This window comes from Dromiciops gliroides, chromosome 5 (assembly GCF_019393635.1).
Source record: "Dromiciops gliroides isolate mDroGli1 chromosome 5, mDroGli1.pri, whole genome shotgun sequence".
Taxonomy (NCBI): Eukaryota; Metazoa; Chordata; class Mammalia; order Microbiotheria; family Microbiotheriidae; genus Dromiciops; species Dromiciops gliroides.
The window spans coordinates 214,721,702-214,745,347 of NC_057865.1; the positions used below are offsets into that span (position 1 = coordinate 214,721,702).

General features: G+C 38.2%; 1 protein-coding gene across 3 annotated transcripts in view; it reads right to left on the minus strand.

Annotated features, from left to right (window-relative positions):
• Positions 1-1,394: 1,394 nt before the first annotated feature.
• The window catches only part of CCNT1 (cyclin T1), a 35,496-nt gene continuing 13,244 nt past the window's right edge, over positions 1,395-23,646 (minus strand). The window contains exons 3-9 of one of the 3 annotated variants that reach the window (XM_043966302.1): positions 20,763-20,891; positions 19,617-19,677; positions 17,562-17,624; positions 15,364-15,409; positions 14,128-14,291; positions 13,233-13,303; positions 1,395-7,496 (exon numbers count right to left, since the gene is read on the minus strand). In XM_043966302.1, coding sequence (XP_043822237.1) covers positions 6,105-7,496; positions 13,233-13,303; positions 14,128-14,291; positions 15,364-15,409; positions 17,562-17,624; positions 19,617-19,677; positions 20,763-20,891 — 1,926 coding nt within the window. In that variant the 3' untranslated portion in view covers positions 1,395-6,104. Of the gene's footprint in view, positions 7,497-13,232; positions 13,304-14,127; positions 14,359-15,363; positions 15,410-17,561; positions 17,625-19,616; positions 19,678-20,762; positions 20,892-23,646 lie in introns of those variants that run through there. The other 2 variants (XM_043966304.1, XM_043966303.1) reach the window with 2 other exon arrangements.

The window sequence follows — 23,646 nt, forward strand, 5'->3', positions numbered from 1 at the left end:
AAGGTGACCATGGGTTAAGTCACTTAATGTTTCAGTCAACTCTTTTAAGATTGCAGAGAAGGATAGAGCACTGACTGGCCTTGGATTCAGGAGGACCTGAGTTCAAATTCGGCCCCAGACACTTGACACTTACTAGCTGCATGACCCTGGGCAAGTCACTTAACCCTCATTGCCCTGCAAAAAAAAAAAAAGACATTACTTCCCACTACAGCAACAATTCACAATGGCAAATTTTTCTACTCACCCTTCCCCCTTCACAGGTTACCACTGATCCATCAGGGCCAAGGACTCCTGACCTTTCTACTCTTATAGATTATCCAGTATAGAAGTTTAAATTCTCCTTGATTAATGATAATAGATTATAACCTCCTTGAAGGGCTTACCATTTCTTTTATCTGTTATAACCCATAGAGCCTATAAATAAATCTGTTGCAATGGAATTTGGATATTTAATGCTTTGGATTTTCAAAAGGAATTTACCCAAATACTCAGTCTGTTTCTCACACCATTCAAAGATAAATGGCAATGCAGTGTAAGTTTATACAGATCATCAGTACTAGCTACAAAATCCCAGGTATGCTCTGTAATGCACATTCCTGTAGGATATTACATACTTCAAGGATCTATATCACTTCATCAGTGTGTATATGCCTTCACCCACCTCTTAGCATCTGACTTCACTAATTGTCATGGACAAAAAAATTAATAACCTAATGACCAACTTTCTTATAAACTTACTTTGCCCCGTCTGTACTCTAAGCCATTCCACTTTGGTTGGGAAGACCTAACAGCTTTGTACTCCCTTGGCAGTCTTCAAGAATCCAAAGTCATATCACACCATGATAAAGTATAAGAGTAGGATTTACTGGAGAATGTTACACAATAATAGACAGCATATAAAAATACTGTAAAGTTAGGTGGCGCAGTGGATAGAGTGCTGGGGCTGGCTAAAGTCAAGAAGACACATCTTCCTTAGTTCAAATATGGTCTCAGATACTTAGTAGATGTGTGACCCTGGGCAAGTCACTTAACCCTGTCTGCCTCAGTTTCCTCAGCTGTAAAATGAACTAAAGAAGTTAATGACACTCCAAAGAACTCAGTAAGTGTTGAACACAACTGAACAAGAATATAAAAATACAGAAACTGAAAAAAAAGGGGAAGTCATGTCAAGATTGTGATTATTTACTGGGGCAGCTAGGTGGCACAGTGGATAAAGCACCGGCCTTGGATTCAGGAGGACCCGAGTTCAAATCCAGCCTCAGACACTTGACACTAGCTGTGTGACCCTGGGCCAGTCATTTAACCCTCATTGCCCCGTCCTCCCCCCAAAAAAGATTGTGATATTTATCAATAATTAGACACACACATAAACAGCACAATCCGATTATTCCTTTACCTTTAGCATTTATTGATGTGGTGGGTAAAATACAAATAGAGAAACATACTTGACAGCAAGTTATCAAACAACTGATAGCCAGACTATAAAATGCATACAATTAAAAAAAATTTTTTTTTGTACAAAGAGCCCTTACTGTAATGGTCATTCTTGTCATATACCAGCAGAAGAGATACAAGGGATAACATCCCAAGTGATGTACCTCTTGATAGGCAGATGCAGTAGAGTATGCATATGATGCAGAAAGGGCTCTTGGGAACTATATAAAGAAAACACATTAAAAATCTTACCACAAAGTAGTACCTGAGTGATAAAGTTCAGTAAAGTGTTGGGGGAGTGGGGTGGAGGGTACTATTTTTGTTTTTTGGTGTTCTTTGGTCTGATATGGGGGTATTTAGTCAGGACGAATCTGGGAAGGAAGTTTCAAATCCAGAAACTTAGTGTTAGGCTGTTGATGTCTTTAGTCTGGAACATGAAACAAACTATCACTTCTCCCCCAACAATTCCATTACACTCCAATCACTAACCAGTCAGTTCTGTAGTTTTCCACCAAAAAGTACCCAAATATCTCAAGAAGCACGCATTTGCTCTGGCATCAATTAATCCTTATAGCTTTCACATGCTGTCAAGCATCCCTCTCCATGCTCAACATGGCAATATAAAACCTGAGTCAGTCTTTTCTGACATTTCAGTCAACTATGGTTAACTCACTCACATAGGGAAAGGAAATGGACACTGGGTGTTTTTTTAGTAAACATTATTCTCTTATTCCTTCCCTCTTTTCCCTACCCTCCCCAATTCCAAGTTTATATTAAATAGTTAAGAAACATTAAAATGGAGGGACTCACTCTTTCACTTAAAAACTACCCCAACTCTCACCCCAAGCCTCTCTATACATTATGGAGAATTACAGTACAAAGCTTGTTTGAAATTCAGATCCATAGAGGGGCACAAGGACAAAATAAAAATCAATGGTGTGGTGCAACATATTTTCTTAACATCAGGACGAAACATTTGAAAACTTGGTGTTAAAAGCAATTGCATGAGATTTCAAGAGGTATCAAAGTCACTGACAGCCCAGTGGAACCATTGCGGGTGTCTTTCTCACCACTGATGGATTGCATAGACCATAAATTTCCCCCATGCCCTGAAGAACATGTGTCCCACCCTAAGAGTCTCCCTTTCCTACCATAAATATTAAAAGTGCCAGCAAAAATAAAGATGAATCAGTTTCTGAGAGATAAAACATTGTTTCATTTAAATCTAACTATACGGTGATAAGGACGCCCCCTCCCCCAATTCCATGTCCTGAAGTAAGGGTTGTTAAAGGGGTCAAGAATTTGTAATCTAAGCTAGTTAAAAAGCTTAGACACCATAAGAGATGTTACCATGATTTTTATCTTAATCTACAGTCTTCAATAGAAGACTAATTATTAAGCTTCTGCCCTTTTCATTACTGATCAGATTTCAGCACTGGATAACCAGGAATACGAAATCAAAAAGATGTAAACTAAAATTCAGAAGCCATAAAAACAATGCCAGCTCACCTGACAGAAAAACAGTTTTATGTAATTGACATTGGCAGGAGTTCTCAAAAGAAAACATATGGATATGCCTAAGTGGGAAGAGTAAAATAAATCTCCAAAGTGTCTTCTATACCCAAAGACCATAAAAAGCTTTCCCCTGGGATGTTAGTTCACAAAGTAGCTTTAAGCTGAGTATTTCCTTGTAGCTGCTATTATAGCAGTACTGAGATCTGGTGGGAGAATTTCTTCTGTCAAGACGGAGTAAATTGAATCACTTTGAGAGTCAGAAGATTTAGTGTACCCATGCTTCAAATCTCACTCACTTATAATCTTTAAAAAGCTTGGGTAAATAAAATGTCAAACATCCCAGTAATTTTGGATCTAACAACAATGCCTTGGTCCATACTCTGTGGGTTAAGAGACAGAGGAGGAGTTAAGGCAACGAATGCAGGGGATGTGGTGTGGTTCACATGAGATGAACTTGGACTATTGCATAGATTTGCAAATCAAGTGCTGTAGGCAGCTCTCACTGAAGTCAGGATCCAGCAGGCACTAATACTTATAAAACCAGAGACAGCTCTAGATTGGCCTGTATGAGCAGTGAGCTAATTAGTACACAGCCAAGATAATACAATTTAAGGCAGAAAGAAGGATATGTCTACGGCCTTACCTAGATGCTGTCCCAGTTTAGTCCTTATCAAAGAAGTCACAATACTATTACCATGGTGTAGTGCTACCAGGCTGGTGTGAATAGGTACCTCTAATGTGGCATTGAGCATGGAAGTCTGGTGAAAAACAAGAAAAGGACCTAGCACAAACACTGACTTGCAAAATTAATTCAGTGATCAACACCACTTACCAAAGCTGCAGATGCTGACTAGATGGGCATAAAATACTTTTGGGAAGGTTAAGAAGGAGAGCATTCTCTCCAAGTTCCTACACCCTCCCCAAACCCTCAAAAACAAATCTCAAATAAACTTTAAACAAATAATGGGCAAAATCCCTCATAAACAACACAATCCGAATTCCCAGAGATGGTGTACAGTTGTGTATCTGTATGTAATCATTGAATTGTTGGTTTACCAACAGCTTAGCACCACACAGAAAACACAACAAAATCAAAAAGCCACCAAGTGCCATTCAAGTTGAGAAGCATTACCAGTTACGGTCCTCAGAGTTCCTTATTTTACACAACACAGAGCAAGCAAAATTTAGTAAAGAAACAGCCCAAGAAATCCGAATTGCATATAAATTTCTTCAGTCTAATTCTTTCAGTTAGGAAATTTCACCTACTGGGTCAACATTTCTCCCTCCATATTTTTTAATCATTATCACATCAAGCTTTCACAAATGACTCCAAATTTGGACCATGCAAATGATTTCCAACAGGACTCCTTTGATCTGTAAGCCTCTCCAGTAGGGTTATACATGTAATTCCAATCTCCCTTGCCTGCTTCAATTAAAACAAACAAAAAATCACTTCTTCCTTAAGAATATTGGTGGAAAGGATGCTACATTTAAAAATCCAAGACTATTTCTCAAGATACAATGAAAATCTACATTGCACCTTTAGTCAGCCAGCTCTCCAGCAAGGCATGAAAATTTTATGTGACTAAGCACTGCAAAAATTTTGAGGTTAGAAAGATACTTGCCAGAATTGGCTTTAGGTTAACAGCTACTTGTAAATGGTAAGATTTTCCTCTTCACCAAATATGTTCACTTTTGAAGCATAGAATTTAAGGGTCAGTAGGAAATGTTTTTTTTAACCACCTTTTAATTTTTTTTAACTCTCCTGACAAGTTCCCACCAAAGTTCCTGGAACCAGAGACCCTGAGCAAGACCCATATCGATGGATAGGCTAAGTATGACTATGTCCATGGCACATACTGGTTTAACCAAGTAACCACACCCAAATGGCATTCAACATACATTCTGGGAAGAAACTGTTTCCTTTCAACAATCTCACATTCATAATACAATTTAAAATATAAATTTTCTAAATTCCAAATCACAATTCCATTTTTTAAAATATCCTCCAGTGTTTTCTCTGACAGTACCCAGATCAATATATATGTACTGGATTTTGCTACACAGAACATGGTACTGATATATTCCAGCTCCCACAGGAAACTATAAAAATGTTCATATATGGGAGCTTTTCTGCACAAAAGACCAGCTTGTTCCATCCATCCCCCCCCTCCCCACGCAACTTTTATTCTTTATTTCACAAGGACTTAAAATTGGGGTGGGGGGAAATAAAAATAAGTTTTTAAATAGAACCGGGCAAGTTAGGACAATGAAAGAACTGCTGAGAAGGCTTTGACTGGAATTTAGAGAGCTGCTGCCACATCTAACAGTTTACATTCCACCACCAATTACATCATATACAAAGGGGAAAATACTCAACAAAACCCACATACAGTCTCTTTCCTTCCTGTTAAAAAGCTGAGACACGCTATACTCCCTATAGTAAAAACTGCATGAGAAAAAGGAAGGCTAAGGTGAGGTGAAACATGATTTTAAAAAATATACAAATAAAAGAAAAAAATGAACACATACACACACAAAAACCAAAAGGTCTCAACACTTCAAACTGTCCATGGCCTCCAGGCCTAGGCCAATAGCCTTCTCCCTGCTCCCCCACCCCCCAACTTCTCTCCCTCAAGTCAATGCTGTTTTAAATCAATCCAGCAAGACTCACAACCCTTCCCCAATTATATATATGTATATATAAAAAACTTAACATAACTTATTTTTAAATTACTTTTTAAAAGATTTTATGACGTTTAAATACTTCCTCTTTTTTGATATATTAAAAACCCAATATTTCCACAAGTTTTGCTTTTTGTTTGAAAGAAGTTACGTTTTAGTCCTGACAGGAAAATATGGGGGCTGGGTAGGGGAAAATAACCACCAACACCAACCACCCAGCTAGGAGACACAGGAGCAAAAAACAGAGGAAGTGTTTTCAATCCTTCACAGCTTTAAGGAATTCTCACTTCTCTAATACCAGTAAAAACTATAATAAAATAGTTATTTCTGAGGCAGTGGATATAACAACATCCTACCTTCTACACCCTCCCTTCCCTGGCCCAAGGAGGGTGACAAAAATTTCATATATGGAAAGTAATTTTCTTAGTCCAGACTCAGTAGTAAAAAAAAAAGGGCTTCTCTTTTCTTCTTTACTTAGGAAGGGGTGGGAGTGGTGGAGGAGGTTCTGATGGTAAAGGAGGTGGTCGGGGTTTGTCTAAATTGCTTGCTCTGGAAGGGACCCCACTAGGTCTTGGATTCAGGTATTCGCCATAAGAGTGAACAAATTCATATGCAGAGGGCTGCGTAGGCTGCATGCCCTGGGCACTAAGCAGCGAGTGGAGCATGTTAACAGTGTCCTGATAGTCTATTGTCTGGGTTGCATTGTGTCCATTTGCTCCAGTGGAGCCTTTGTCCGATTTCACATGAGGGGCTCGGGAGAAGGGGAGGCTGCTTGTGTCTGAGCTATGCCCAGGCAACTGTGTCATTGCAGGGAGAGAGGGGAAGGAGAAAGTCATAGAGGATGATTTAGAGGTCTTGCCAATTTTGGCAGGGTGCTCATACATTCCTGCAGACTCCTCAGGAAGGGGCCTTTTACGGGCTGAACTAGAGGAGGAAGAGGAGCCAGACAAGTTGTAGGCTTTGTGGGCCAGCATGCTTGACTGGCTGCTATGTTTTGAGTCACCCAGTCGCTTGTTCCCAGCACCAACTGGAAGCTGGGAGTGGGAGTGTTTGTGTGAGTGGTGATTGTGGTGGTGGTGGTGGTGATTAGCTGTGTGGACCTTGTGCTTCTCCTTGTGTTCCCGGGCCTTTGCCCCAAACTCATCCACAGAGCTGTGTTTATCAGCTGCTGTGTGAACTTTAATACGCATTTTTATCTCCTCTGATTTTGCAGAAAGGGTTTTATCTCCTCCCCCTACCATGGGGATTCTCATTTTGAGGGCTGCTTTGTCTGCCTTTTCCAGACTAAGGCGGTCTGGGTTTTCAGAACTTTCCATAGGAATTTTCAGAATGCCAGAGGAGGAGTGGCTCTCTTGCTGAGCCAAGAGATTCTGGGCAGCATATGCATACTGTGACTTCACATTGGCCTCCATGTTCTCTAGCTGTCGCTTCTGAGCAGCCAATTCCTCAGCATGCTTAGCTCGGTATTCCTTCAGAGACACCTTTGCGGCCGGTGCACTTTTGCTACTCTGCTTCTGAGAAACAAATGTGGCTGGGTCCTGTTGCAAAGAATGGTCAGCTCCCATAAGTGCCAGATGTTCATTATTCCGATGACCCTGAGTAGATTCCAGCTTGAGGGAGTGCTGTGAAGGCAGCCAGTGGTCAGCCTGTAACATCTCCATGCTGCTTAAATCACTGGGGGACTTCTCCTTGGCTGGGAGAGAAGGCACGGTGCTTGTTGTGTTCGAAGTTGACATGCTCATTAAGCCTGCAATATTCATATCTGAAGAGCTCCTGGAGATCATGCTGAGGATTGCCTGCTCTGAAAGGGAGTCATCTTCTCCTGGTTCACCTGATTTCGATTTCCTGGCAGCCTGGCAAGCCTGAAATTAAGCAGATAACAGTTAAATATTCATTCCAAACAAGTCCATCATATAAGAATAAGGCAATTATGTGATTTGGATTTAAGTCCTTGGTTCCAAGTCTGACACAGGTTGTATGACCCTAGGCAAAGGCACTTGATTCCTAGATCTTAGAAAAGACTAATTTTTAAAGATGAAATTGCTAGAGCCCTTCCATTTTTAACTACTTTGTATTTGTTTTGTATGTACTTACCCATGTATGTTAACTTCCTCAGTACAATGCAAGCCCCCTGGGTGTAAAAGGATTGTTTCATTTTCTAAGTTTGTATCTTTAGCAGGCAGGACAGTTCCTGGCACATCAAAGGCATGTCTCAAAGCTGACAAATCTGCATTGGTAGAGGGAATTTCTCACTAGGAGCTTCCTCCCCATTGAAGAAATCTGATGTCTGATGGACTTAGTGTCCTTAGTGTCGGAGATCTAAGGACTCTGCTGCATACTTGGAAGATGTAACAAGGAAGTATACAAAGGACTCCAATGAGTAAATCCACTCCCTATGCTATTATCACTAATAGGGGATTAAAAAAAGAAAAGAAAAAGCACTAGAAGAGAAACCAGGGATTTGAATTCTAAATGCCTGTGTCTCTACATAAGTCACTTAACCTAAGCCTGTTTTCTCATTGGAAAATGGGAATGATATTTATGCTACCTACCTCCTGATCAAATGTAATTTGTGAAAGTACTTTTGAAAACAATACAATACTAGGTGACTTTAAGATTTCAGCACTTAGAGTGATTTGTACAAAGCAGCTCAATAAATACTTGTTGAATAACAAAATTAAGGTTTTAAAGTCAGAAGTCAAACCACATAAACTTGCCAGTGATCAAGGCAACCAAGAAATGAATTTACTTTTGCCTAAACAAAAAGCACTCAAATGAAAGACTGCTCCCCAAAATGTTGTAATAAGAGAAATGCAAAGCAAAACAACTCTGAATTCACCTCACAGCAAACTGGTAGGATGACAAAAGGTGACAAAATAGGCACACTAACACACTGTTGAAGATATGAATTTGTCCAGCCATCCTGGGAAATTTGGAATTGAACTGACAAAATGACTAAAATATGCATACCCTCTAACCCAGAGATCCCACCTTCTAGGAATCAATGATAAAAGAAACTAAAATCTGAAGTCAAATTTTCTACTTGACAAGGAATTAAACAAGTAAACATCTTTCTATTCAAATATAAGGTTCTGAAAAACCTTTCTACTAAAGTTGGAATCCACAAACAAGAAGATCAATAATAAAAAGGGCTTAATACACACCAAACTATCTATAGAGAGCAACTTTTGTAGCAGCAAAGAATTGGAAAAGTAGATGCTCAGCTATTGGAAAGAGTAATGGATGGGACAGCTAGGTGGCGCAGTGGATAGAGCACCAGCCCTGAATTCAGGAGGACCTGAGTTCCAATCCAGCCTCAGACACATAACACTTACTAGCTGTGTGACCCTGGGCAAGTCACTTAACCCTCATTGCCCCGCCCCCCCCAATTGCTACAGAAGTATGGGAAGGCTTATCAATTGATTAAAATTATATAAGTATCATGAGGAAAAATAATATACACGGTGATTTCAACATAAAGAACAAAAACAACAAAACTAACAGATGGTGGAGAGAAGCCAGGAAGTTGCCTGAGCTCTCCCTCATTTCCCTCAAAAAACATTAAATCAGGGCAGCTAGGTGGCACAGTGGACAGAGTACCAGCCCTGGAGTCAGAAGTACCTGAGTTCAAATGTGGCCTCAGACACTTGACATTTACTAGCTGTGTGACCCTGGGCAAGTCACTCCAATTGCCTCACTTAAAAAAAACCCCAAAAAACAAAAAACATTAAATCAAGTTTCTAAACAGATTCTGAAACTACAGAACCTACAAAAAGACAGTGAGAGACAATCTTCCAACTTGATATAATTGAGAAGACTTCAGGAAAGGTCAGTTTCACTTGGGCAAAAGGGGAGCCCAATGTAGCTCAGTGCAGGACAATGTAGCACAGAGGGGGTCTGGGCAAGTCACCAGAAGGCTCTTGGCCACAGCAGAGCAACCGAAGCCCCTTGAGCCAGGTTCAGCAAGCTGGTGGCTGCAGCAGGCCAGTTGTGAGATCTGCCAGCACCAGATGAGAGGGCAGGCTGCCAGCTGGAGGGCCACCTATGGGACAGGCACAACGGGACCAGGCCATCCCAGCGCTGGGAGCAAGTGCAGAGAGCAAGCAGGGAGGAATCCACAAGCCACAGAGGCCTCAGAGTAGAAAGCCAGTGACCCGGCCCCTATCCCCCAGCACAAGAAGCTTGAAACAGTGGCCCTTGTGCCCCAGGAGTAGACCTCAACTTAAAAATAGTCACAATATGAGTAAGAAACAGAAAAGGGCTCTTACCATCAAGAGCTTCTGTATCGACAAGGAAGAGCAAAACAAACTCAGATGAGGACAATACTTTCAAATTGCCTACATGCTTCAAGAAGGAAGATGAATTGGTTTCAAAACCAAAAAGCCTTTTTGGAAGAGCTCAAAAAAGATTTTAAAAATCAACTGAAAGAGGTAGAAGAAAAAATGGGGAGAGAAATGAAAGCAACACAAGAAAATTATGAAAAAAAAAAATCAACAGCTTAGAAAAGGAAGCACAACAAATCAACAGCTTGAAAAAGGAAACAAAGACTGACTGAAGAAAACAATGCCTTAAAAAATTCAATTGGGACAGATGGAAGTTAATAACTCCATGATGTACCAGGAATCAAACAGAATGAAAAAAATGTAAAATACCTCATTGGAAAGACAACTGATCTGGAAAATAGATCCAGGAGAGAATTTGAGAATTATTGGACTACCTGAAAGCCACGATTAGAAAAAGACACTAGACATCATATTCCAGAAATTTATCAAGAAGATCTGCCCTGATATTGTAGAATCAATCAGAGTATAAAATCATCATTTAAAGAATCCACTGATCACCTTCTGAAAGAGACCCCAAAAGGAAAACTCCAAGGAATTATTGTAGCCAAATTCCAGAATTATCAGGCGAAGAAAATACTGCAAGCAGCAAGAAAGGAAACCATTTAAATATCATGGAGCCACAGTCAGGATTGCACAGGACCTGGCAGCTTCAACATTAAACGACTGCAGGGCTTGGAATATGATATTCAGGAAGGCAAAGGAGCTTGGATTGCAACCAAGAATCAACCACCCAGCAAAACTGAATATTCTCTTTCAGGGGAAAAGATGGACATTCAATGAAACAGGGACTTTCAAGGTTTCCTGATGAAAAGACCAGAACTGAATAGAAAATTTGATTTTAACATACAAGATGAAGGATTCTGATTTTTAGTCCACTCTGCTATAAAAAGGTAAACAGGGAAAAAGTTATTCAATAAGGTTAAACTGTTTACATCCCTACACGAGATAATACTTATAACTCTTGAGAACTGTATCTCTATTTGGGCAGACAGGAGGAGTATACATACAGGTATAAATATAAATTGTCTTTGATGTGATGATATAAAGAAAATTAAGGGGCAGCTAGGTAGCACAGTGCATAGAGCACCGGCCCTGGATTCAGGAGGACCTGAGTTCAAATCCGGCCTCAAACACTTAACACTTACTAGCTGTGTGACTCTGGGCAAGTCACTTAACCCCAGCTGACTCACCCCCCCCCCAAAATAATAATAATAAAGAAAATTAAGGGGTGAAAAAAGATAGTGTATGGGGAGAAGAGGAAAGGGGAGGTGGAATGGGGTTAATGACACATCATATGAAGAGGTACAAAAAACCTATTACAATAGAGGGAAAGAAGGGAGAGGGTAAGCATTGTTTCAACCTTACTCTCATCAGATTTGGTTCAAAGAGGGAATAACATATATGCTCATTTGGATAAAGAAATTTAACTTATACTTTAAGGGAAAGGGGAAAAAGGGGTGGCACTGATAGAAAGGAGGGCAGAAGAAGGGGAGAAAAAGGGAGAAGGGCTGATTGGGGGAGGCAGGGGTCAGAAGCAAAATGCTGGTGAGAATAGGGTGAAAATAGGAAAAAAAGGGAAATAGGATGGAGGGAAATGGTAATAATAACTGAATGTGAATGGGATGAACTCTCATAAAATGGAAGCAAATAGCAGAGTGGATCAAAAATCAGAATCCTTCAATATGTTGTTTACAAGAAACACATCTGAAGCAGAGAGATCACAGAGTAAAGGCAAAAGGTTGGAGCAGAATATATTATGCTTCAGTTGAAGTAAAAAAAGCAGGGGTAGCAATCCTTAGCTCAGACAAAGAAAAAGCAAAAATAGATCTAATTAAAAGAGATAAGGAAGGAAACTACACCTTGCTAAAAGAAAATGAAGTAATATCAATACTAAACATATGCACTGAGTGGTATAGCATCCAAATTCTTAGTGAAGTTAAATGAGTTACAAAAGGAAATATATAGCAAAACTGTAATAGTGGGGGATCTTAACCATACCTTTCAGAACTAGATATATCTAACCACAAAATAAATAAGAAAAGTTAGATATGATAGACATCTGGAGAAAACTGAATGGGGGTAGAAAGAAATATACCTTTTTCTCAGTTGTACATGGAAAATACACAAAAATTGACCATGTATTAAGGTGCAACAACCTCAGAATCAAATGTAGAAAGGCAGAAATAGTAAATGCATCCTTCTCAGATCACTATGCAATAAAAATTGAACGAGTGGGTCAAACAAAAACAAATGAAAGTGAACAACAGGGACATTGTAACGACCAAGTCCACCTCAAAGAGGACATAGGAGAATGCACTACCATTTGTGGTGTGTGGATGATGGGAAGAATTTTGCATATAATGTCAACTTGGATGATACAAAATCAGGTTTTTCTTTCTTTTTTAATTCTGTCAAAAGGAATGACTCCATGAGAGAGAGGGAGATGAAAATATACTGGGAAATGGAATCTTTGTAATAACATAAAAAATATTAACTTAAATTTCAATGAAAATCAAAAAACATCAACAAATTCAACTCAATTGAATATAAACAGCTGTCTGTAGAAAGGGCACCTGTGAGGTCTGAATAGGTAGGAGGGGGGAGATTTAATAAGTGTAGACAATAGATAAAGCCTAGTAAGTAAATAGTTGTCCTATTATGCCTGATACACTTCCTCCCTCAAATTTTTGGGTTGACCTGGCTATGAAACTGTTTAAGACAGAGGAATCAATGAGGTGACTTCTAAATATAGACCTCTGAAAGGCAAGCTGATTTCAAAAATAATGAACTCACATGTCAAGTTTGTGAGAAATAAGGAAATATGAAGTCAAACTTTCTGCTCGAATAATAAAATTCTTCCTTTTACACACAATCAAAGTTAAATTGGAATCTACAAACTGAACCTTGGTAACATCCATTTTCAAAAGTGTTTCTAACAGAAAATAATCTTCAGTAAAATAATCTTCAGTGACTGATAGCAGTTTCTTTTCATCATGGCACCTAATACAGGACTCTGCACGGAATGAACATTCAAATCAATGTTTACTGAATGACTGTCCCATAATAGTTCAGTTACACAATCCCTAAGAACTCCTATCACTGCCCACTGTCCCTGGTTTCTGAGCCAAGGCACAACTAATTGCATAACTATAAAAAGGGAAATTCCAAGCTTAGTATCCCATTCAATTTCTGTGACCTAATCCAGTCAAGAAAAAATAAATGGCTTTGGTCCATCGGGCTCATAATAACACTTACCCTCCAATTCCTAATGCGCTTGAGCCTGTTAGGGGTTTTCTCAAGGATCTGTAGGAATTCATGAGTCAGTTCTGCAAATTCAAAAGAGAACACTTGAAAAACTCATAAAGAAGATAACTGAAGCAAAATGATTTCAATTTTTTGGCTAGCTTCCTCTGTGTACAAGTAATGGTTAAGTGTAAAAGAACAATAAATTTGTGCTAAGATCTGTGTTAGAATCTTAGGTCTACCACTACGACCTTGTGAAAGGTAACCAACTTCTCCTAGCCTTAGTTTCCTAATTTATATATGTATGTATTAGAAGGGTTGGGGAAGCGGTGGGGTGGGTGGGTGGGGGGTGGAGAAGGTTGGAGGACAGAAAGGGCCACAGCTCAGATTTGTAATTTCATCTGGGACAAAAACTCCATCAATGGGAGAAAATCAATTCAAATGCAACTTAAGAGTCTAGAAAGTTGCCTAAAACACTAAGCAGCTAAGGAATTTGGCCAAGGTCACCTAGATGGTTTGTGTCAGTCTCCCTGTCCTCAAAGCAAGAACCCTATCCACTGTGTATCATAAAAAAACCCATCCACTGTGTACCATAGGCTTTGTAAAACACCCATTTCTATTTATATTATAGGACTTTTGAAATGATCAAATAAAAATTTATATAAGCCATAAAAGGTCACTATAAATGTAAATGTCAGCTACAACCAACTTCATTAACATCATCATTACCATCAACAGCAAGAAGAAAGGAACCTAGAGTAAAATTTGTGGCCACTGAGCCTCAAATGTTGATAAGGACTAGAAACACTACAGTATAGGAAACCACAGGTAAAAGCAATTTTTTGGATGAGTCTCAGTAACAGAATCAAGTGAAAATTATTTTTAGGGGTCCTTCTCTAAAACTCACCATCAAGAAGCTCCAGGGTTACTGTGACATCCACATACTCCCACCAGTGTTTCCCATCACTGGAGACTGGGATCTCCCAGTTGGACCACTTACAGGCCAGGTGAATGCAGACACAAGCCACCACAGGAGGTGTATACTGCAGGCTAAATGTGGTCAAGTGCAGGCTGATACCAATCGGAGGGAGAGAAACAGAAAGCCATGAGCTCTCAAGCCTGAACCCAAAATTTTCTGCTAAATAAACATTGGGAAAGAAAAACAGGTAAAAATGCTCAGATTCAATAATCATAATGGTCTTGCCACCAATTCACCTACATGCAAGATTTGAAGATTCCCCCTTTTTTGCTTAAACCACTTCAAGTCTGTCTTTCTGAGAATGTGTCTACTGATTGACAATGCTAACATGAATAAAATAATCCCTTTCTATTGTTTTAGAGCAAGCCTAAACTATAATCTAGTAAAGAGCATTTGGCTGGATTCCTTGGAAGCATCCAGTTGTCAAAATGAGCTTTACTTAAGCTGAAAACAAGTTTAGACCTTTGGGAAAGTAAATAAGACACTCCTTTTGGCTGACCTGAGCTTGCCCTGTATATAATAAAATAATCAAATAAAGCAGTGAGGAAAACATTTGTCAGCAAATTATCACAGGGAACCAATAAAAATGTAATAATTCACTCTGCTTAAATTAACACAGTGTCCTTAAATTCTCATGTTCTGTGGCCTATTTCAAAATTATGAAACCTTCCATGCCAGGGCATGTGAATGGTAAATGGGAGGCGGTCTTTTTGCCTTTGTCAGCCAATGGATTAGAGGAAAAAGCAGATAAGTGACATAATCTATGAAAGTCCTGATAACTCTGTACAAACAGGAATGCAAGCTGTTTAGAGAAATGGTTCTCAGTGAATCTAGAATTCACAAAGAACTGCTACTGGTTTTTTTAAAGCCTTTATCAAAGAGGTAGGGCAGCTGAGTAGGCTACACAGTAGTATTGTTTTGTAAAGTATAAATCACCAGGGAAATGCATGGCACTCCATGGGAAAGGGGTCAGAAAATACAAATTAGTAAGCATATCATACATTTTTTGACAAGTTATTTCTATGCTAAGATAAACATTCTTGGATCCAGGCTTCCCAAGCCTCAGAAACTGAACTTTTGATCCATTTCTGTCCCTAGAATGCTGCTATCTCCAGCTCAAAAAACCCCATCCCACAACATAGGCAAACAAATGAAAATAAAAACCTGTTAGTTGCCATGAAGTAAGAAGTTTGTGCCAAGTCCTTGCTTGCTGGAAAAAAAAAAAAAGAAAGAAATTGGTAAAAGAGCATGTTAGTTGAAAATGTGATCCTATTTAGGTTCTCCTGAGAACAACTTATAGGAGGAGAGTCACTAACAAATTTTCACTATTAGCCCATTTTATATATTCTTCATGAAAGAGATCATAACCATATAGAAATGTGGGCTTTTTAAAACACAGAGGAAACATTATTAATGATGTGGAAAAAATTAAAACCAAAAAGAAATATGAAAAAGGGCACTGAGATGTCCTACAAAACTTTTACAAAAGGCAGATACGGCAACTGTTTGAGAGGGGAGGGTGATGATTCAGAAAAATCGATGGCTCTATGAGAGAAACCAATCCCTAAAATATGCAATCACATTAACAGACATTTAAAATAAAAACCCTACAATTTATCTGTAATTTCACCAACTAAAAACCTCAATTCTTCCTAAAGGAAAAAACTTATGTTGGATGATTCCTAGTAATTTGGCTTTTTCAACAATAGTAACATTTAATAACACTAAAATTTAATTAATTTTTTTTTCTTAAAAATACAATTAAAGAGTAACATTGCAAACTTCAAAGACCACTAGTGATCTGCAATTAAACTAAATTAATCCTGGAAGAAAAAGAAAGAATATTTAGAAATTATCTACCAGACTATTGTGTTCTCATATGGAGGATGGTAGTGACCAGAAAGATTAAGCAGAGAACAAATAAGCTTAACCAGGATAGAATAGGGTATAATGAAAGAAATTTTCTAGGTACAAAGGGTTGTTGGACATCATAAATACGCAAAAAGCTGGGAAGGTTTCCAACAGATAAGAGGCCAGTTTTCAAAAGAAATGAAAATAAGAACCATGAGAAAAATGCTCCAAATAACTAAAGAAAAATTAAACTAAAACAACTATGAGGTTTCACACCTCACAACCATCAAGTTGGTAAAGATTAACAAAAGACAGAAAAGTCAATGCTAGGAGGGAGATAAATGAATGTATTGTTGATAGAGCTCTGAATTGGTCCAACTGTTTTGGAAAGCAATTTCAAATAAGTTGATCTCATTAAGGTTCACAGAGGTTACTGAAAGAACCAACATTTTCATACAGCACTGAAAAAAGTTGCCTATCAAAACTGGAGAAATATAAGAAAATATGGTGGCATATGAATGTAACGAATGGAATTACAGTAATAAAGAACACACAAACAATTTAGGGAAAGATGGGAAGACATATGAATTGATACAGAATGAGGAAAGTAGAATCAAAAGATTATACAAAATGACTACAGTACTTAAAATATATTATTGCAATGGATAATCTTGATTCTAGAGAAAATGAATTTTTCCTATTGGCAGAAAGGTAGTAGACTATAAATCTTTATAGTGCCTGGCATATAGTAATGCCTCAAAGCTTGCTGACAGATAAGGAATGGTGCCTATGTTTTGGTTGCTTTGTTAGTCAGGTTTTCCCTGTTATAAGAGAAGATTCATTTTGGGGATGAGAGTGGGAAGGTACTTAGAGGTAAAAGATTAGTATAAAAAAGGCATCATTTCAATTTTTAAAAAGTTGGTGGGGAAGGGGCAGCTAGGTGGCACTGTGGATAAAACACCAGCCCTGGATTCAGGAGGACCTGAGTTCAAATCCAGCCTCAGACATTTGACACTAGCTATGTGACCCTGGGCAAGTCACTTAACCCTCACTGCCCCACTTTTTAAAAAGGAGGGTGGGGTTTAGGAAGAACTTTTTAAAAATAGTTTTCTCATCTATCTAGGAATGACTGAGTATGGCCTCACTAATGACAGAATAAGACTGCTTCCAGTATTATGACTTTTTGTTTTTGTTTTTTTTTTTTTGCAGGGCAATGGGGGTTAAGTGACTTGCCCAGGGTCACACAGCTAGTAAGTGTTAAGTGTCTGAGGTCGGATTTGAACTCAGGTCCTCTTGAATCCAGGGCCAGTGCTTTATCGACTGTACCACCTAGCTGCCCCCACTATTATGACTATTAAAACAATTACATTAAAAGGAAAGTTAAGCCAGGACTTCTATTTTAATTCCTGACAAATGAATGCTTTTGTAATGTGTGTACAAATGCCATGCAGAAGTACTATGCTTTACTGCAACATGAATCAAGTTAGATTCCTCAGTCTTGGATTTCTTACCTCGAACAAGTTGTGTGCACTTTACCACATGGGTGTGTGGGTGGTCAATTGTTATTTCAAAGCCTGAAAAAAAAATGCAGAAATAAGATTGGTTAACAAGCTAGATACTCAATATATTTTGCACCCCTTGCATCTGAGCAAGTAAAATGCCTCCTTCCCCTCCCCAAAATAATTGGTATGGGGAACAAGAGGTCCGCAGATAAGACAAATTCTCTATGTTGAATTATCTCCAGGGTTGATTTAATCTCTAGTTATAAAATTGAAAGGCCATTGCTATCTCTAGTTCTCCAAGTAATTAAGAACTTCTTCACTGTTGAAACACCACTGAAAACAAAATAATTTTTAGTCACAAACATAAGAACCTAGTGTAAAGGCCTGGGCAGCAGATGGGAGGGGGGGGGAAGGGGCAAATCCCTGGTACATTCTTTCTCAGGGAAATAAATAACATCAAAGATATTCCCCTTTCATTTCTCCATTCAAAATTTAAAATAAGGCATAACTATCTTCTGAAGTTAAACTTTAATCCAAAGAATTATTGTTTTTCTGTATTATTTTATCCTTCTTTCATTTACTATAAATGGTATCATACACTCAATACAGAATTTAGTGGAAAAACAGTGTTTTAAAATTGTTTTTTAAACATAATTTGCAAGTTTTGGAATGCATATTTCCTTGATTCAGGTGCATCCCCAATAAGGAAAAAGTTACATCATGGAAGCTCTTCTTTGTAAAATAAGACCATGGGCACAGATAATAGAACTATTGGTTATATGTTGGTCTTTACATCAATGTTACACATACAAAATAAATAGCTTTGTATCAGCTAAAATCTCACTCTTAAAAGGGAGTATTTAGATTTAAAACTAGATTGAACCTTAAAAGGCCCAAGAGTCCAACCCTCTTATTTTACAGATGAGGAAACTGAGGCTGCTAAAAGGTTCTGACTTGTACAGTCATGAAAAGCTATTAAGTACCTGAGATAGGATTTGTACTTAAGTATTCCTAATTCCTAGCCCAGAACTCCAGCCACTGTGCCACTTGGCTCATTATTTACCTTTGACAGAGCTAACTACTCAAACAATGAAAAAACCACACTATTTCAATAAAAAATGTTTTCCTTTGATATCCCCTGTATTTTATTTTATGCATTTTAAAACATTCTGAGAAGGGGTGGATAGGTTTTCAGCAGACTGCCAAAGGGGATCATGAAGCAAAGGTTAAGAACCCCCGATCTAGTCCTGTGGGAACAATTTCTGATTAAGATACTTTTAAATTTCAATTCAATATGCCTTGTAACATTATTTTATTAGAAATATAATCTCTTTAAATATAATTTTAATTATTTTAAGGTAAAACTTTAATACAACTCCCATTTTATAACAGCAATGACTGAAAAAAGTATTAGATTCATAGAAAAACAACTCCACGACCAACTTTTCAACAACACATCTTCACATGGTAAGGTATACCACATAGTAAATTTGCCTCCTGAGACAGGACCAGAAAGAAATCTTGGTTATTTAAAAAAAAAAAAAGAAAGAAGGAAAATTTCAGGTTCAAAGGCCTAGTGAAATGTTAAATTATCTTTTAAAGATGGTAGCGTGTTAAGAGATCTTAGTGCTATTCCAAATGCAACACCTATAGGGGAGTCCCTTTGCCTCCCATTCTGCTGTCCAGGCTGGTCAGAAGACCCAGTAGAAGGGTTTGTTACAATTTAAAGACGAACATCAATATCCAGAGCCCAATGGCCAAACAGAACACAAAACCTATGGGGAAAAAGCAGACAGGTTTTGTAGACCTGGATTCGTTTTTATGCTGCCATTTATCAAAAAACTAAAAATGCATATTAAACCTGAAAATCACATTAAATGTAAATATGAACCACAAAGCCTGTAAGGAATCCGTTGTTTGAGGTCTTGCTTTTTCAGGGGCCAGGTGTATATTATCCTTCATCTGTGGAGCAGGACATAGGTTAGCTTAGGCCCTCAGCTCTGCAAACTCTTCACAGTCTGGGTGAAGCCCACAGGTGGCAGCCCGTCCGCTTTTAAAACTTACCCAGGGTCTGCAGTATTATGCTCTCTAGAATGACCAGGTCTTGGACTTGTTGCAGGTAAGCCTGGGGTTGAGAGGACAGGCAGGTTACTCACGAGGAGGCACTCTATAAAGCCTGAAGAATTATAACAATCTCTCTTGGGATGACCAGGAAAAACAGGAAGTAGAATCTTATCCCATACATAACACTAGAGGGAATTATCAAAGATTCCCCTAAAAAATGAAAGGGCCGAATGCTAAAAAAAAAAAGTATTTTGTTAAAAGATGACTTAGTACAAAAGCCTCATGGATTCAATTCATTTCCCAGGGTGGAGTGTAATATTATTTTGGCTTATAAGATGTTACCAAAAGTGAATAAATTTGCCTCAAATACTTTGCTGTTAGATAAAGTTTTCCCTTTTAGAGAGGGTAAGGAAAAGTGTTGTGAGGAATGAGTAATATGTTATTTAATCCTCCTCAGAAGACCGCCTGGATGGCAAATGGTGTGGTCTAGGAGAAAGCACACCAGATTTGAGAGCCAAAAGAGCTGGATTATAGACTCAATTTTGCAACTGATTATATAATCTTGGGCAAATTTTTTTCTATACCATTTTCCCTTTCAATAAAAAAAATTGCCCTTTTCCCCCCTTCCCTTTGTGAGATTCAAATAAGATGAGATATGAAAATATTTTGGGGGAAAAAGGGTTTTTCTCCTGCTTGCTTACTGGGCAAATGGTAATCCAGAAGTCTTAGAAGAATATAGCATACTCATGACTTCTAACTATAACTATTCTCATGTAGAATTTTAAAGGGAGAGGGCTAAGGAAGACAAGACAGTCCATGACTCGAAAAAAAAATACACTTTTGACTTGAAAAAAAAAATACACTTTCGGGAGATGAAGCAAAAACCTACCTTTCTCCACATGGTAAAGAAGAAAACCCTCATTTCAGAACCTATGTTAGTATCTTTACCCCACACCTGCCACCCTGACCACTAAAGCCAGTACAGATGTGCTCTGCTTGAGGAAACCCATTTCAAGAAATTCTAAATGTTTAAAGATTCAGCCATTCCTTTAATAGTCAGTGCCCACTGTACCCTTGAGATAACTCAATTTATACATAAACTGTTAGAAACATAAAGCAAGTCACAACTCAAAAACAATCCCTTACCTCACTTCTAGTGTCAGGAAGTGCATCCAGAGGGTGGAGGCAAGCATGCACTACCTTGATTACATGTTCTAGTTTTCGTGGTTGTTCCTCTACTTTAGCTGCCAGAAAAAGGGCTGCTGGAGCAACACTCTTAAAGAGGGGGAAAAAGGAAGAGATTTGTTATTTATTTCTAAGACTAAGTCTACACACACAAAAAAAACCCCAGATGTTTTGTGCTTTAATTTCCTGTCTCTTTTAAAACTGTTCCTACTGACCACATGAGAAGCTTTTAGTTAAGTACTTAAGGGTAATAACCTTTAGAGAAGAACTTTAGTATTTTCTGTTAAAGCTGTCCTCTTAAAGTTTTCAAATCCTAACCAAAGTAGCCTACTCACTATTGACCAGTCATTAACTTAAAACTCAAGGCCAAATACAAAATGCCCAGGTAAAACAGAAAACAAAACAAAATAAAACAAAAGCCTATGAACAGCCCATGAAAATCCACGCCAAGGAAGGTTGAGGCCAAAGTAACACCGCCAATTAAACTATTTATTAAAGACAATGTTGTCTAAGGTTTTCTCTGTATATGTATACATACATAGAGAGCGCTTTTCCATATATGTGGAAACATGAAAAATAAATTAGACCTTTAAATATAAAAAGGATGCTTTTTTCACCTGAAGAGTAATTTTACCCATATGAATAATCAATACCAATAGTCGGGGTTTATATTTGTGTATTTGTAATTCTTCTGGATTTTTATTGATTCTATAGCACTGCATGAGAAAATTGTACAGCCACTGGTGACAGCGCTCTTATTTCCATTTTTAGAAGTTGGCAATTACTTTAGTAGTTTGTCTTTTAAAGCATACTTTTATATACTTCTAACAGGCTGAAAAATCACATGTGGCCTAGCTTAATTGAAACAAGCAGCAATCTTAAAAGTTTTTGGTTTGTGCCACTAACATTCTCCTTGTTCAACCCCAAATATATGTGGCTTTGCCTGTTGGATTAATGTCATCCCAAACATGAGCAGCATGAAGACCTTGAGCTGATGAAAAAAAATGGGGGGAAGCCCTTTAAAAAACAAAAACATTTATGACTCACACTGCATAAATGAACAGTCCTTTACCATCAATTTTCTATCATCCATGCTAATAAAAATATCATTGAACTAAAATTAAAACTACATACTGATTACATATGACTTTACCACATGCTCCTATATAAAGCTACCTATTGTTTTTACTCTTGATTTACATGATAAAATAGGATCAGGACAAACCATATGAATTAAATATTAAATTTACTAAGAAGTTCACTATTAAAAGATATTCAAAAGATTTCTTTAAAATTAAAATCCACTCATTACTTTATCCATTTCATAAATATGGAATTTGACATATTAGGTTTGTTTAAAGCAAGGTACTGTAAGAAAATAATGGGTTTTGGAAGGCCCAGAGGCCCCCCTTGAGATTATATTAAGATTGATTAGATTTACTTTGCTGATTGACTCACTAGGAGTTAACTTGATTGGAACCACACCTATCTGAAGGCCTGGCCCTTAGGGGGTGTTCTCTGAACCTGGCACATTCTGCTCATGGACCACCCTCAAGTCCAGTAAACCAATAGACTTGAAGGATGCTAGCCAATTAGTTTTGAGCAGTATGGTGGAGGACAGGTCTGAACTCCAGGCTTGATAGGCCTTTTCTTAAATTTCTTACCCCGGGGTTCTTTTTACTATAATAATGGTTAATGTCCAAAACTGGTGCTAAAGCTTCTAATTTATAAGTAGCAAGTGTATTAGAAACCCCAGCTAATTTTCCCTAAAGGTGGGACAGAAATAAGGTGACCACACATTTAATTTTACATATCACAGTAAAGAGATGAGGGGTTTTGGGGGGCACCTAATTCTAATTATGACTTATTTTGGCTTATATTTATTAGTACATACTGAGAGATGGCAAGGGATGAATCAGCTGTATTATGAGAGAATAATTTAATAATCCATTTCTTGGGGGACCCAGAGATCACTTTCTCAATCTTTTCTCCCCCACCTCCACAAAGTCCAGTTCTCCTAGAGAAACTTCACCAAATCTAATCAAGGACAAACACAAGGAAAGAAAAGGAATGGAGATTCTCTAGAGTTCATTTTAATGTAGACCACCTTCAAATCATGTCAAACAATGGAACTGAATGATGCTAACCAATTACTTTGATCAATGTATAAATATCAAAAGAAAATTAAAAAGCCCTTGGAAGACAACATGGGAGGTCTTCTGGGGCTTCTAGGGCATCTTCTGAATTTCTCTTGGTTCTATGAGACCACATGCTCTCTCTCTCTCTCTCTCTGGGAGTTAGCATGGGTCTTTTGCGGCTTTTCTCCTGCTTGAGCTAACCATCATGCTAAGGTTCTCTCCCTGCTTTCTCTATCAGGTGGCCTGAGACCATGAGAAGTTAAGGAGACGTGATCAATCCGTTACTGGCATAATATTGATAAATTAATATAATAGCAATGGGGACAGCTAGGTGGAGCAATGGATAGAGCACCGGCCCTGGAGTCAGGAGTACTGCCTCACTATATATATAAAAAAGCAATGAATTTTTTTCAAAACACAAAACCATGCCCAAAAGGCTATAAAACTGGGCATAGCCATTCACTGACCCAGCAGTAGGAAGACTAGGTCTATATCCTAAAGAGATCATAAAAAAAGGGGAAAATACCCAATGTACAAAAAACATTAGAAATTGAAGGGATACCCATCAATTGGGGATTGGCTAAACAAGTTGTGGTATATGAATGTAATGGAATACTATTGTGCTGTGAGATAAGTAGATGGATTTAAAAAAAACCTGGAAAGACACGAACTGATGAGTGAAATGAGCAGAACCAAGAACACTGTAC